This window comes from Schistocerca cancellata, chromosome 9 (assembly GCF_023864275.1).
Source record: "Schistocerca cancellata isolate TAMUIC-IGC-003103 chromosome 9, iqSchCanc2.1, whole genome shotgun sequence".
NCBI lineage: Eukaryota > Metazoa > Arthropoda > Insecta > Orthoptera > Acrididae > Schistocerca > Schistocerca cancellata.
The window spans coordinates 131,779,553-131,793,757 of NC_064634.1; the positions used below are offsets into that span (position 1 = coordinate 131,779,553).

General features: G+C 42.9%; 1 protein-coding gene across 1 annotated transcript in view; it reads left to right on the forward strand.

Moving 5' to 3' along the window:
- The window catches only part of LOC126101150 (RISC-loading complex subunit tarbp2-like), a 68,502-nt gene that overhangs the window by 17,040 nt on the left and 37,257 nt on the right, over positions 1-14,205 (forward strand). The window contains exon 2 of the mRNA XM_049911843.1: positions 6,498-6,647. Coding sequence (XP_049767800.1) covers positions 6,612-6,647 — 36 coding nt within the window. The 5' untranslated portion in view covers positions 6,498-6,611. The remainder of the gene's footprint in view (positions 1-6,497; positions 6,648-14,205) is intronic.

Consider the following 14,205-nt stretch of genomic DNA (forward strand, 5'->3'; position numbering starts at 1 on the left):
TGGACACTGCCGGTTCAGCCATCGCCATCTGCTGACGGCTGCGCCAGCGCCGTTCTGCCCATGTGGGCAATTGCTGATGGTCCACCACATTTTAACGTCCTGTCCAGATTTTAACACACTGCGTCTTGATCTTGGCCTGCCATGTAGTCTAGATGCCATTTTAGCGGATGACTCACGAGCAGCTGCTCGCGTTCTTCGTTTTATCAACTTGACCAACCTCTCTAAGGACCTTTGATTATGCTGTGTTTATTTAATCATATGCCTGTCAGTTTGTCTTTTATCGTGTTTTCCCTTTTAGTTGCTGTTTTAAACTTGTGCCTCGCGGTGCATTCCTAATGTAGTCTGGGCGCTAATGACCATTGAAGTTGTGCGCCCTAAAACCACAAAAAAAAAAAGAACGCTCTCACACAGGTTTCAATTCTCTCCTTTAAAATCGCGAGTTGTCCACTTCTGTCGCCGTACTACGATCCACCCTGATCCAGAGCTCTATCTCGCTGCACAAAGATTACCTGTGGTCCCACAGTTTCGTTTCTTGGGTCTTCTTTTCAACAACAAGCTCACTTGGCTGCCCCATGTCAGACTCCTGAAGGTAGGATGTTTCCGTAAACTCAATGTCCTTCGCTTCCTTGCCCACTCCTCTTGGGGTGCGGACCGTTCCCTCCTCCTCCGTCTTTATCGTGCTCTAGTTCTGTCTCGCTTGGAGTATGGTTGTCCAGTTTATGGTTCAGCTGCTCCTTCCACACTGCACGTGCTGGATCCAGTCCACCATCGTGGTATCCGTTTGGCTCCACCATCATGGTATCCGTTTGGCCACCGGTGCCTTCCCTACTAGCCCTGTTGATAGTCTCCTGGTTGAAGCTGGGATCTCCCCCCCCCCCCCCCCCCTTTCTGTTCGGCGGTCCCAGCTTCTGGTGTCTTATGCACTCACTATCCGTTCCTCTCCCACTCATCCTTCCTATTCTATCCTGTTCCCAGACCATGGACGTCGCCCACCCGACTCCTGCCCTCAGGCCGGTTTACCGGTTGGGCTGCGCCTTGCGTCTCTTTGCCGTGATTTTCAGCTTCCTTCTTCGTCCTGTCTTCCTCGCTCCCTCCCCTCTTCCCCTCCTTGGTTAGTTCCTCGGCCTCGAATTCAGATGGATCTCCGCCGAGGTCCGAAAGATTCCATCCCCCCGGTGGTGTTCCGTTCCTTTTTCCGCCAAATTTTATGGGAGTTTCGGGATGCTGTTGTTTTTTACACTGATGGCTCTAAATCTGCTGATCATGTGGGGTATGCCTTCACGTCCTCTGTCATTACGGACAATCATCTGCTGCCACCTACATGTGGGGTGTTTACTGCGGAATTGATGGCAATTTCCCAGGCCCTTACCTTTATTAAACAGTCCCCACACAACCGCGTTTTGTTATGTACGGACTCGATGGGTGGCCTTCTTGCTATTGACCGGTGTTTTTCGCACCATCCCTTGGTCTCTGCCATCCATGACCATCTCGCTGATATTCACCGTGCTGCTTGTTCCATTGACTTCCTTTGGGTCCCTGGACATGTGGGTATCCTGGATAATGAGCTCGCTGATCGTTTGGCTGGGGGAGCAGTTACTTACCCCCCCCCCCCCCCCCCCCCCCCCGTTTTCTGTAACCCCTCCTGCAGCGGATTTACGGCTTCACATCAAATCCCGCTTCGCACAGTCATGGGCCAATTCTTGGGAGGCTACTCCCCTGTCTAATAAACTTCGTGCAATTAAGGTGACACCAGGCCCGTGGAGTTCTTCCTTTCGCCTCTCCCGAAAGGACTCGACCACACTGTGTCGTCTCCGCATTGGCCATACCAGGCTGACCCATGGTTTTCTTTTGCGTGATGAGCCACCCCAACTGTGTTGTTGTGGAGCCTTCCAGTCAGTAGCCCACATTTTGGTTGAATGCCCCCTTCTTTTGGCTCTGCGTGCTAAGTACAGACTCCCCCGCACTTTACCTCTGATGTTGGCTGACGATTCCCGGATGGTCTCTCTGGTTCTCGGTTTCCTCCGGGAAAGTGGTTTTTATTCTCAGTTTTAAGGTTTTTAATCTCTCTCTGGTGTTGGGGCAGGGCGGTGAGTGTTTGGGTGTCTCCCACTGTAAGCAGTGTTCGGAGATTCCCGATTTCCCTCCCTGACCGAAATCCTCTTTTCTTCCCCTTTTACTCTGTTTTTACCCTTTTTTTAAGGCTTGGTTAGTCTTTCTATTCCCATACGTACTTTGTACATTCTAGCAGTTGTACCTTTTACGTCACAGGTGGTCTCGCCTATGCTGCTTCAGCATAGTGTTGGGTTCGTTCTCTTGCCGACTTCCCTCATTTTGTTTTTACCAATGACAACATGCTGCCCTTTTACGTTTTTACCTTTTTCCGTTTTATTTTTCTGACTTTACTGAGATGTCCCATTAGCGGAATGGAGCCTATTTGAAACGAGGGACTGATGACCTTACTGTTTGGTCCCTTAAACCTCAAACGACCAACCAACCAACCCACCTTCCTGTCCCTCCCCCCAGCGTCAGGCCCACGGACGCTGCCCAGATGGGCTTTAAACAAGGTGCACTGAGAAACTTTCACCTCTACTATCGTCATTAAATCTCCCCCACACATGAACATCGATGTGATGGTTGAGCAGCTGACTACAACAATCCATTCTGTGGCAGAAAACATGATCCCTCGCTCTTTATTGTGCCCCTGCCAAAAGGCAGTCTCTTGGTGGTCGCCGGAAGTCGCTGGTCGCCGGAAGTTAATGAAGCCATTAAAGAGCGTCAGTGAGCTCTACCACAGCATATGTAGCACCCTTCTCTGGAGCACCTCATAGCCGTTAATCCGCTCCATGCCTGCATTCGACAACTTATCAAACAGCGGAAGGAGGAGTGTTGGGAAAGATATGTCTCGACCATTGGGTGCCATACATCACCTTCCCAAGTCTGGGCAAGGATCAAACGTGTTTCCGGGTACCAGACCCAAACAGGTGTTCCCAGTGTTAAATGTCTACTGACACAATCGCGGTTGCCAGCACTTTGCTGAGCACTATGTTTGAGCCTCTGCAACAGAGAACTACCCTCCAGCCTTTTGCACTCTCAAACGGTGGATGGAAGGGCAAGGTCACTCATTCACTGCACACCACAGTGAATCCGATAACACCCCATTTACAGAGTGGGAACTTTTCAGTGCCCTAGCACTTTGACCCGACACATTTCCTGGGCTGGATTGGATCCACAGTCAGATGATTAAACATCTCTCATCTGACTATAAGTGACATCTCGTAATCTTCAACCGGATCTGGTGTGATGGGATCTTTCCATCACAATGAGCATCATTCTGGTGCTCAAACCCGGTAAAAACCAGCTTGATGTGGATAGCTAACGGTTCATCAGCCTCACCAATGTTCTTTGTAAGCTGCTGGAACATATGGTGTTGGTGGTCGGGTTTGGTCCTGGAGTCACGTGGCATACTGCCTCCACGTAAGGGAGGCTTCCGCCAGGGTCGCTCTGCCATTGATAATCTAGTTTACGAAAAGCGTAAGACACTACCTGGCGACGTCATACCCATACCACATTATACGTGTGAGGTCTCTGGGACCATCTCCCAATTTTTATCCAAAATTTCTTGACACGTAGTACTTTCCGTGTCCAATTTGGTGCTTCCCATAGTTCCCCCCATATCCAGGAGAATGGGGTCCAGCAGGGCTCAGTATTGAGTGTATCTCTATTTTTGGTGGCCTTTAATGGTATAGCAGCAGCTGTAGGGCCATTTGTCTTACCTTCTCTGTATGCAGACAACTTCTGCATTTTGTACTGCTCCACCAGTACTGGTGTTGCTGAGTGACGCCTACAGGGAGCCATCCACAAGGCTCAATCATGGGCTCTAGCCCACAGTTTCCAGTTTTCGGCCATGTGTTATGAACTTCTGTCTGCATCGTATTGTTCATCCGGAACCAGAACTTTACCTCAATGACGATCCATTCACTGTAGTGGCGACATACCGATTCTTAGGACTGGTTTTTGAAGCCCGGTTGACTTAGCTTCCTCACCTTCATCAGCTTAAGTGGAAGTCTTGGCAGCACCTCAATGCCCTCCACTGCCTGAGCAACATCAACTGGTGTGCAGATCGCTCTACGCTGCTGCAGCTCTACAGAGCCCTTGTTCAATCCTGCCTTGACTATGGGAGTCTTGTTTATGGTTCGGCAGCGCCATCAGCATTGAGTTTACTCAACTTGCTGCACCACTGTGGCGTTTGCCTTCACTAATTCCCACTATATCTAACTTCAACCTATCCATTTCCCTTTTTAAATTTTCTAACCTACCTGCCGATTAAGGGATATGACATTCCACATTCCGATCCGTAGAACGCCAGTTTTCTTTCTCCTGATAACGACATCCTCTTGAGTAGTCCCCGCCCGGAGATCCGAATGGGGGACTATTTTACCTCTGGAATATTTTACCCAAGAGGACGCCATCATTATTTAACCATACAGTAAAGCTGCATGCCCTCGGGAAAAATTACGGCCGTAGTTTCCCCTTGCTTTCAGCCGTTCGCAGTACCAGCACAGCAAGGCCGTTTTGGTTATTGTTACAAGGCCAGATCAGTCAATCATCCAGACTGTTGCCCTTGCAACTACTGAAAAGGCTGCTGCCCCTCTTCAGGAACCACACGTTTGTCTGGCCTCTCAACAGATACCCCTCGGTTGTGGTTGCACCTACGGTACGGCTATCTGTATCGCTGAGGCACGCAAGCCTCCCCACCAATGGCAAGGTCCATTGTTCATGGGGGAGGGTTTTTGAAATATAATTATTATATTAACTTGATTTGTAAGAGCAATTTATTTGATCCTGAATGTTAACTGGTCAAGATTTTGTGATAAATGCAATTGTTTAATGCCACAGAAACAGAAGTTATGTTAGTTCATAGCTCCTACACAATCAAAATAAATGATAACTTGATTAAATTATACTGAGCTAATAGATATGTGAAATAACTGAAATTTCATAAAACTAAAAGTGTCTAGATTTATCAATATTGTCATAAAACTAAATATTTTAACTTACATTCAATGATGTTAAGATGTATTGTCTCACTATGATACGTATTATATACTAGGTACAGGTATGGCAATAAAGCTGTAGCCCTAAATGTATTAAACTAATATTTCTAAAACTATGTAACTGTTAACTACAGCTTCAGATTGAGAAGATATATATTAGGGGTTTTTGAACAGAGAGAAAATTGCAGCCCATTAAGAAGTAATGTACAGATATTATTTTAATGAAAATTTTATTCTGTCTATATTTCAAACATGCAATAAATTTTATATTGATAAAACCAGATTACAAATGGACAAGTAGAAACTTATGTGGTGGTAAGACATAGATCATGAGAGAGAACCTTAGAAATGTATATAATGAACCCTCTCCAGAAACACTCCTCTTCAGCTTAGTTTTCCACAAGACTGCAACTTACTGTGACATTTCAGAAAACTTGCCTGTTGTTGAAAACAGTTGCAGCAGAAGAGACTACAGAGTTTGTATAGTCTCAAGGGAATCAGATAAAATTGGATCATCCATCATTTGCCGCTCTAGAGAAACTGAATAATGATGTGAAAGAGTTTTTAAAATATTCTGGTAGTTTGGAGGGAAGAACAAGAGTTTCAAAATTTTTATGGTAGGATGGTATCTTGGTTACTAAGAAAATGCTGGGGTTTTGTGAATATTTGGTTATGGTGTCAATTTAATATATATCCTGCTAATGAAATAGTATAATGCAGAAATGGTCCAGTTTTTCTCAAAATCCCAGTAGCTCTGCTATAAGAGACAGAACTTTTTTATTCAAAAGCAACCCCTGGAAGGCAAATTATATCATAATTGTAATTTTCTGCTGTAAAATATATTCCTAAAAAATGTAATCAGTTTATCTTTTCATGTAAGCCATTTGTATTATTTGCAGTAAACAAAGAATAGTAGATATAAGCATTTTCTTTGAAAGTGGCCCAGTGTGTTGTCTAACTATAGATAAATTTCTGGTGAAATAAACTGTCAAAAATTAATTTTGTAAAACATGACTATCTTAAAAATCTGTAAAGCAAAACAATTGTGCTGGTTGACATTTTACTGCACAGCAAATACCAACATAACGAAAACGAAAGTTCGTTGATTTCAATTCATCCTTGTGCCAGTAAGAGAGCATTGTACATTTTCCAAGAAGCTGGCTATGGTTGCAAGTATCTAAGAGCAGTAATAGGTACAGTCTGAGGACGGGAAGAAGCAGAAGAAGAAAACAAACATCTTAATAATGAAATAACGTCAGTGTTGGTGTATAGTTGAAAGAATAGATACATTCAATACCCTATTATTAGCACTTACTGGAAAGTCGGCTCAAAATAAACAAATTTTTTAAAACACTAGTAGCTAATCTGTCATTTTTGTTTTGCTATGTGATATTGTATTACAAAAATTTAGTATAGTTTTTTACATTTTCTTCCAATTTTCAGCTGTTGCTGGAAGAGTTAGAAGCTATGTAGCAGTTGAAAATCTTTGCAAGAACCTGAAGAGGTATCCAACAAGAACAGCCTTTTCAAAGATTTGCTGTCATTATTGGTAAAAACATGGCCTCCGGATATGGTGTTTCATCCATAGGCAGGGTGAGTTGATGAATTTCAGCCTTCAATAAGAAGCAAAAGGTTTCACTTTTAATGTGCTACAGCCACACTCTAAGTGTGGTATTTGTAAAGAAGAAGAGAAGCTACTTTTATGATAAAACTTATAGTAATGAAATTTACATTGTTTTTTTTGTCATTGTTATGTTTCTGTTAAGGATTTTAAGGTAAAATATAAGTATGTGTTTTCTTTTTTCTTCTCGTGGCATTACAACTCTGCATGGGTCTTAGCCTCTTCAACAAGTTTCTTCCAGTCTGCCCCCATCCAGCACAGTTCTCCACCGTCCTCTGATTCTGAGAGATTTTATATCTTCTTACATATTGTCAGTCCACTGCTTTCATGGCTTTCCTTTCTGTCTTCTTCCAGTAGACCTCCTTTAAAAAATCTTTTTAGGTATTCTTCCAGTATTGATCCTAAGTACATGACCAAGCAGGCTGTTCTCCTACCTGTTCTTTATCTTACAGCGTTAGCTCCTTGAGTGAGGAATTTCAACCTAGTTATTTATTTTAGATCTCCAGAAACTGTTGTTATCCTGAACTGCCTCATAGGTCTTGTGCAGAATGCTGGTTGTAATGCGTTTAGCAGCTTCACCCATTTCCCTGTGAATGGTGTTAAGCTCTCGTTCTGTAATTTTAGAGAGATCTGACTGTGATCCTAATGAATGGCAGTTGCACTATGGGGCTGAGTGTCAGCCAGGGTTGCTCAGAAAAATTAAATTGTAGCCTATCTATACTTGGCTTAAATGTAATTATTTACAAGAAAATTAACAAGAAGACCTGGTCAGGTTCTTCGGGAATAAAAGATGACATCCTTTAAGTTGATTTATTCAACTTCCAACAACACAACCAACAGTATCATATCTGTAAGGGGCAATCATTAAGTTTCCTTTTGAGGGTGTTACTACACAGTACATGTGCAAGGTCAAGGAATGGAAAATCCAGGATGGAATAATTACAACGTAATGAAGAGGACAGTTTCGCGCGTGCCGCCCCCCCCCCCCCCCCACACACACACACACACACACACACACACACACACACACACACACGACTACAGTCTCTGGCTGCCAATGTCGAAAGCTTTGTTTGACAGTCTTCTTGTTGTGCCTATCTGTGACACGGCATATCCGCTATATGGTGAGTAGCAGAAGTAATGTAGCATGACTTCTATGCAGGTACATAACAACAAACATGTAGGCAAGGGATCAGTGTTGTATTCATGTCTTTATGACGAGGGTGCAGTAAATGCGAAAATGTGAACTGTACAGTGTTGTTACCAAATACATCCAAACAGGACCAGTGTGCTATTATTCTTTCCTTGGCTGCCAAAGGACAAACACTGGTAGACATCCACCAGGGAATGCAGAATGTGTAAGAGGCAGCATGTCTGTCAAAAATCACTGTTGTGGGATGGTGTGCCCAGTTTCGTGCTGGAAATCCCTGAATGAAGTAGTTCTTTTTGCAAAATGCTATTGAGAAAGTTTAGAGAACTGCCATTTGCCACAGATTGCAGAACAGTTTTACTGTCACCAACGTCTGTGATTATCATGCCTTTGATCCCGTAATAAAGGCCTTGAAGGTCAAACATTCCTGTCGGACAACTTTGCATATTTCTGGCTCACAAATCTTTCATTACATGTTCACTTGACTGACTGTGCCCCACTACCACCTTGTGCACTCATTACTAACTTACATCATCATTACAACATGACAATGCCCTGTCCTTTGGAAAAATCTGGAGACTACAGAAAACTATAGAAGCTAAAGGTCACCAGCTGGTGCCCATTACAAGGTAGTTAACTAGCAGGAATGTCAATAGCAGTTTCAGTACCTCACCACCCTTAAGTATTTTACAAAATGGAGATTTTGGCAAAATAGCAACTTGGAAATCCCCCAATTACAAATACCTCATTTAGATAAAAAGAGGACACTAAACATGAAAGCTCGACCAAACTTTCGTGGCTCTGCTGCAACTTTCAACAGGTTAACTCTCTAACTTATTCACATACTGAAAGATTACAGAAACTTTGACTTGTATTGATGAAGGTTATTGATATCCAAGCCTATTTATTATTATTCGTACCACAATGTCAAGGTATAATTATGAAACACAAAAATATCAAACGAATTAGATTCAAGAGACAGTACATTGTAAACAAAATGCTGAAAAGTTGTAGCATAAACATTGGCTTTAAATCAGTCAATCAGTGACGAGAAACCACCGTAATAAGAGATCAGTTGATGTTAGAATGTTTCTCACCAAAATCCTATTACTAAACAAGACATTAAATGCAACAGTAAATTAAGACGTGATAAACATTTTAATAAAAGTGTCCGCTATAAGAGAGACAGAGAAATAAATGAAAAACTCATTTGTATTATTAGTGCCTTGCATTCTTTAAATACTGCACTTTAGCTTACCCTTCCTGCACTCACTAACACTCAGAGTTCTTGTCATACTGTAAGTTCCATTCCATTATTCTCAAATCCAAAAAAAAGTGTTATGCCACTTATCAGCTCTCGTCCTATAATTTTAGGAGACCTGACTGTGACCCTAATGGTTGGTAGATGCTGAGAGACTTGCTTCATCCACATTCGTACAGAAAAACCAAACTGTAGCCTAATGGTACTTGGCGAACTGTAATTATTTACAGTGAAGTTAGCCGTAAGACCTGGCCAGGTTGTTTTGAAACAAAAGATGATGTCCTGTAACTTAATTTATTCATGTTCCAGCAACATGCCCAATTGTAGAACACACATTCCTTTTGATACTGACAAATTCTGAAGTTCATCCACTTCAAACAAGCTATGGACAATTCAGCATTCGTATTCTCAGTTCATACAGACAACTGGCAGAAGTATTGAAATATTTCTCCCTGCACTTTATACTTCAACTTTTCATATTTGTATCTCACAACTCTTTCATTACATGGTCAATTGACCGAGTCTGCCCCACTAGTATCTTGTATCTTGCATGCTTGCTACTAACTCCCAGTTTCATTGCAACATGATGCTCAGTTTGCCAGAAAAGGCAGGGGACTGCAGAAAATTCTGTGAGCTAAGGATCATCAGATAGCAACTGCTGCTCAGTAGTTCACTGGGAAGGATATTGATCACAGTATCCTTACAGTAGACAGGTGGCTGCTTCTTCAGCAGGGTCCGAGCAGTTATATGGCACCAGTGAAGTCTGTCCCTTCAGTTCTGAGGTCATCTTCAGTTAGTACAGACAACTGGCAGAAGTATTGAGGACTATTGGCCTCTCTTGTGGAGTGCAAGCGGAGCTCTCCTTAATATTGCCTTATCGTTCAAGTTATCTTCATATTTATTACTGTAGCGATCATTCTAGTTTTGATTCGCGTTATTTCTGTGGCTATTTTTCTGTTAATGGTTCTTAAGAGTGTTGAAAAGAAAGAATACTGAAAAGTCCATTTTTCATGAGAAGTGGGAGATTAAGTAATTTTTCTAAACAATTATGATGATACACCTCACTGTTTAAAATGTAAGAAGTGCTTAAGTCAAAACAAAAGTAATAATCTTTCTTGACATTTATCTTTGCTCCATGAGGTAATACACAGGCATTACTCTCGTGGGGAATGATGCCATTTTGTCGATAACTTAAAAAGAAAGTAGTAAGTGTTTGCCTGAACCATCATATCTTACAGAAAAGTGTTTCACAGCATCCCATGTTGTACACTTACAATTAGCTAAAACTTAGAAATCCATCAGCAAAGGATAATCTACAATAGAAATAGCAGCAAAAGCATTTGTTTTTGATGATGCTGCTGTTCATCTTAAAACAGCTACTTTGCCACGTAACACTGTGAATTCATTATATGGTACATAATGTAACATTGGAACAACAATTTAATTGCAACTGTTGGTTTTTTTGTGCGGATGAGAATACTGAACGAACAGGTCGTAGTCAACTGCTAATTTTTTTCACATAATAAGGGATGACTTTTCTGCACTTGAAGAGTCACTCACTTTAGTTCCGGTGCTCAAAGCAACAGTTTCAGTTACTTTAATGCAGTTAAAAATGTGTGGACACAACTGGTGGTTTTGAAAAATTCTCTGCATTTCTCACTGAAGGTGCACAAGCTGTGGTCAGTAGGAAAAAATGGTTTCATTGGTATATTCAAGAAAACAAACTTCTGAAATAGCATCCAACCATCAGAGTGCACACTGCAGCTACTGAGCACACCTATCAGCAGGTTTAGACAACTTCTTCCATCATGCATTAGGCTTTCCCTCTGCCTGTTGCAGCTACACCTAGTCCTTCCATCATTCTGCAGGTCTTCTAATGCCTCTTTTACCTAGTGGAGTATATTGCCAAAAATGTAATGGTAATCTCGATTTGTCCATTTGTAACAGATGGGATATCCACCGTTAATATCGAAAATATTTAATTCTTTCCTGATATCTGTATTTCTTTTGTAGTCTAGCTTGGTGTATCCTGCTATGTACCTGAGGAATTTCATTTCATTGGCTTGTAATCTTATTTTATCTTTCTTTTTCATTACTCAAGATTCACTTCCTTATAGTAATGTTGGTATTGACATAACTTTATAAAATTTTATGTATATTTCTGTTCTTACTTTACATTGGAGGGCACTTCTGATAGTGCCATTTAAGAAGTTAAATTTCTCAATTATGTCTTTTTTTAATCTATATCTCCACTGTACAACAGCATGGTTTCTAGAAATTTGACTCTATCTACTTGCTCTATAATGTTGTTGTCTATAATTATTTTTGTTCTTAGCAAAATGGCAGTTTGTTGTCTAAACCTATACCAATACACATTGTACTGGTAGTTCAAAATATTTATGCTAATACAAGAATCCAAATAATTGAGGATAATGAAGAAACAACAAAGGTTATTAGTTATGATGTAATCTTTTTGATTGAAGTTATATATATATATATATATATATATATATATATATATATATATATATATATATATATATATATATATATATATATATATATATATATATAATAGAGGGAAACGTTCCACGTGGGAAAAATATATTTAAAAAGAAAGATGATGAGACTTACCAAACAAAAGCGCTGGCAGGTCGATAGACACACAAACATACACACAAAATCTAGCTTTCGCAACCAATGGTTGCCTCGTCAGGAAAGAGGGAAGGAGAGGGAAAGACAAAAGGATTTGGGTTTTAAGGGAGAGGGTAAGGAGTCATTCCAATCCCGGGAGCGGAAAGACTTACCTTAGGGGGAAAAAAGGACAGGTATACACTCGCACACACACACATATCCATCCTCATATACACAGACACAAGCAGACATTTGTAAAGGCAAAGAGTTTGGGCAGAGATGTCAGTCGGGGCGGATGTACAAAGGCAAAGATGATGTTGAAAGACAGGTGAGGTACGAGCGGCGGCAAATTGAGATTAGAAATTAGCGGAGATTGCGGCCTGGCGGATAGCGAGAAGAGAGGATATGCTGAAGGGCAAGTTCCCATCTCCGGAGTTCTGACAGGTTGGTGTTAGTGGGAAGTATCCAGATAACCCGGACGGTGTAACACTGTGCCAAGATGTGCTGGCCGTGCACCAAGGCATGTTTAGCCACAGGGTGATCCTCATTACCAACAAACACTGTCTGCCTGTGTCCATTCATGCGAATGGACAGTTTGTTGCTGGTCATTCCCACATAGAACGCTTCACAGTGTAGGCAGGTCAGTTGGTAAATCACGTGGGTGCTTTCACACGTGGCTCTGCCTTTGATCGTGTACACCTTCCGGGTTACAGGACTGGAATAGGTGGTGGTGGGAGGGTGCATGGGACAGGTTTTACACCGGGGGCGGTTACAGGGGTAGGAGCCAGAGGGTAGGGAAGGTGGTCTGGGGATTTCATAGGGATGAACTAAGAGGTTGCGAAGGTTAGGTGGACGGTGGAAAGACACTCTTGGTGGAGTGGGGAGGATTTCATGAAGGATGGATCTCATTTCAGGGCAGGATTTGAGGAAGTCGTATCCCTGCTGGAGAGCCACATTCAGAATCTGATCCAGTCCCGGAAAGTATCCTGTCACAAGTGGGGCACTTTTGGGGTTCTTCTGTGGAAGGTTCTGGGTTTGAGGAGATGAGGAAGTGGCTCTGGTTATTTGCTTCTGTACCAGGTCGGGAGGGTAGTTACGGGATGCAAAAGCTGTTTTCAGGTTGTTGGTGTAATGGTTCAAGGATTCCGGACTGGAGCAGATTCGTTTGCCACGAAGACCTAGGCTGTAGGGAAGGGACCGTTTGATGTGGAATGGGTGGCAGCTGTCATAATGGAGGTACTGTTGCTTGTTGGTGGGTTTGATGTGGACGGACGTGTGAAGCTGGCCATTGGACAGGTGGAGGTCAACGTCAAGGAAAGTGGCATGGGATTTGGAGTAGGACCAGGTGAATCTGATGGAACCAAAGGAGTTGAGGTTGGAGAGGAAATTCTGGAGTTCTTCTTCACTGTGAGTCCAGATCATGAAAATGTCATCAATAAATCTGTACCAAACTTCGGGTTGGCAGGCCTGGGTAACCAAGAAGGCTTCCTCTAAGCGACCCATGAATAGGTTGGCATATGAGGGGGCCATCCTGGTACCCATGGCTGTTCCCTTTAATTGTTGGTATGTCTGGCCTTCAAAAGTGAAGAAGTTGTGGGTCAGGATGAAGCTGGCTAAGGTAATGAGGAAAGAGGTTTTAGGTAGGGCGGCAGGTGATCGGCGTGAAAGGAAGTGCTCCATCGCAGCGAGGCCCTGGACATGCGGAATATTTGCCTGGAACAGTTCCGTCCTCCGTCACAGCGGGACCCACCTCCTCTTCCTCAAAATCACCCTCTCCTAACCTTCCAGGAATTTCTGACTTCCAGCCTTGCCTCTCAATCCTTCTTAAAAAACCTTAATCCTACTCCCAACATCACCACTGCTGAAGCCCAGGCTATCCGTGATCTGAAGGCTGACCGATCCATCGTCATTCTTCCGGCTGACAAGGGTTCCACAACTGTGGTACTTGATCGTCGGGAGTATGTGACTGAGGGACTGCGTCAGCTTTCAGACAACACTACTTACAAAGTTTGCCAAGGCAATCCCATTCCTGATGTCCAGGCGGAGCTTCAAGGAATCCTCAGAACCTTAGGCCCCCTACAAAACCTTTCACCCGACTCCATCAACCTCCTGACCCCACCAACACCCCGCACCCCTACCTTCTACCTTCTTCCCAAAATTCACAAACCCAATCATCCCGGCCGTCCCATTGTAGCTGGTTACCAAGCCCCCACCGAACGCATCTCTGCCTACGTAGATCAACACCTTCAACCCATTACATGCAGTCTCCCATCCTTCATCAAAGACACCAACCACTTTCTCGAACGCCTGGAATCCCTACCCGGTCTGTTACCCCCGGAAACCATCCTTGTAACCATTGATGCCACTTCCTTATACACAAATATTCCGCATGTCCAGGGCCTCACTGCGATGGAGCACTTCCTTTCACGCCGATCACCTGCCGCCCTACCTAAAACCTCTTTCCTCATTACCTTAGCCAGCTTCA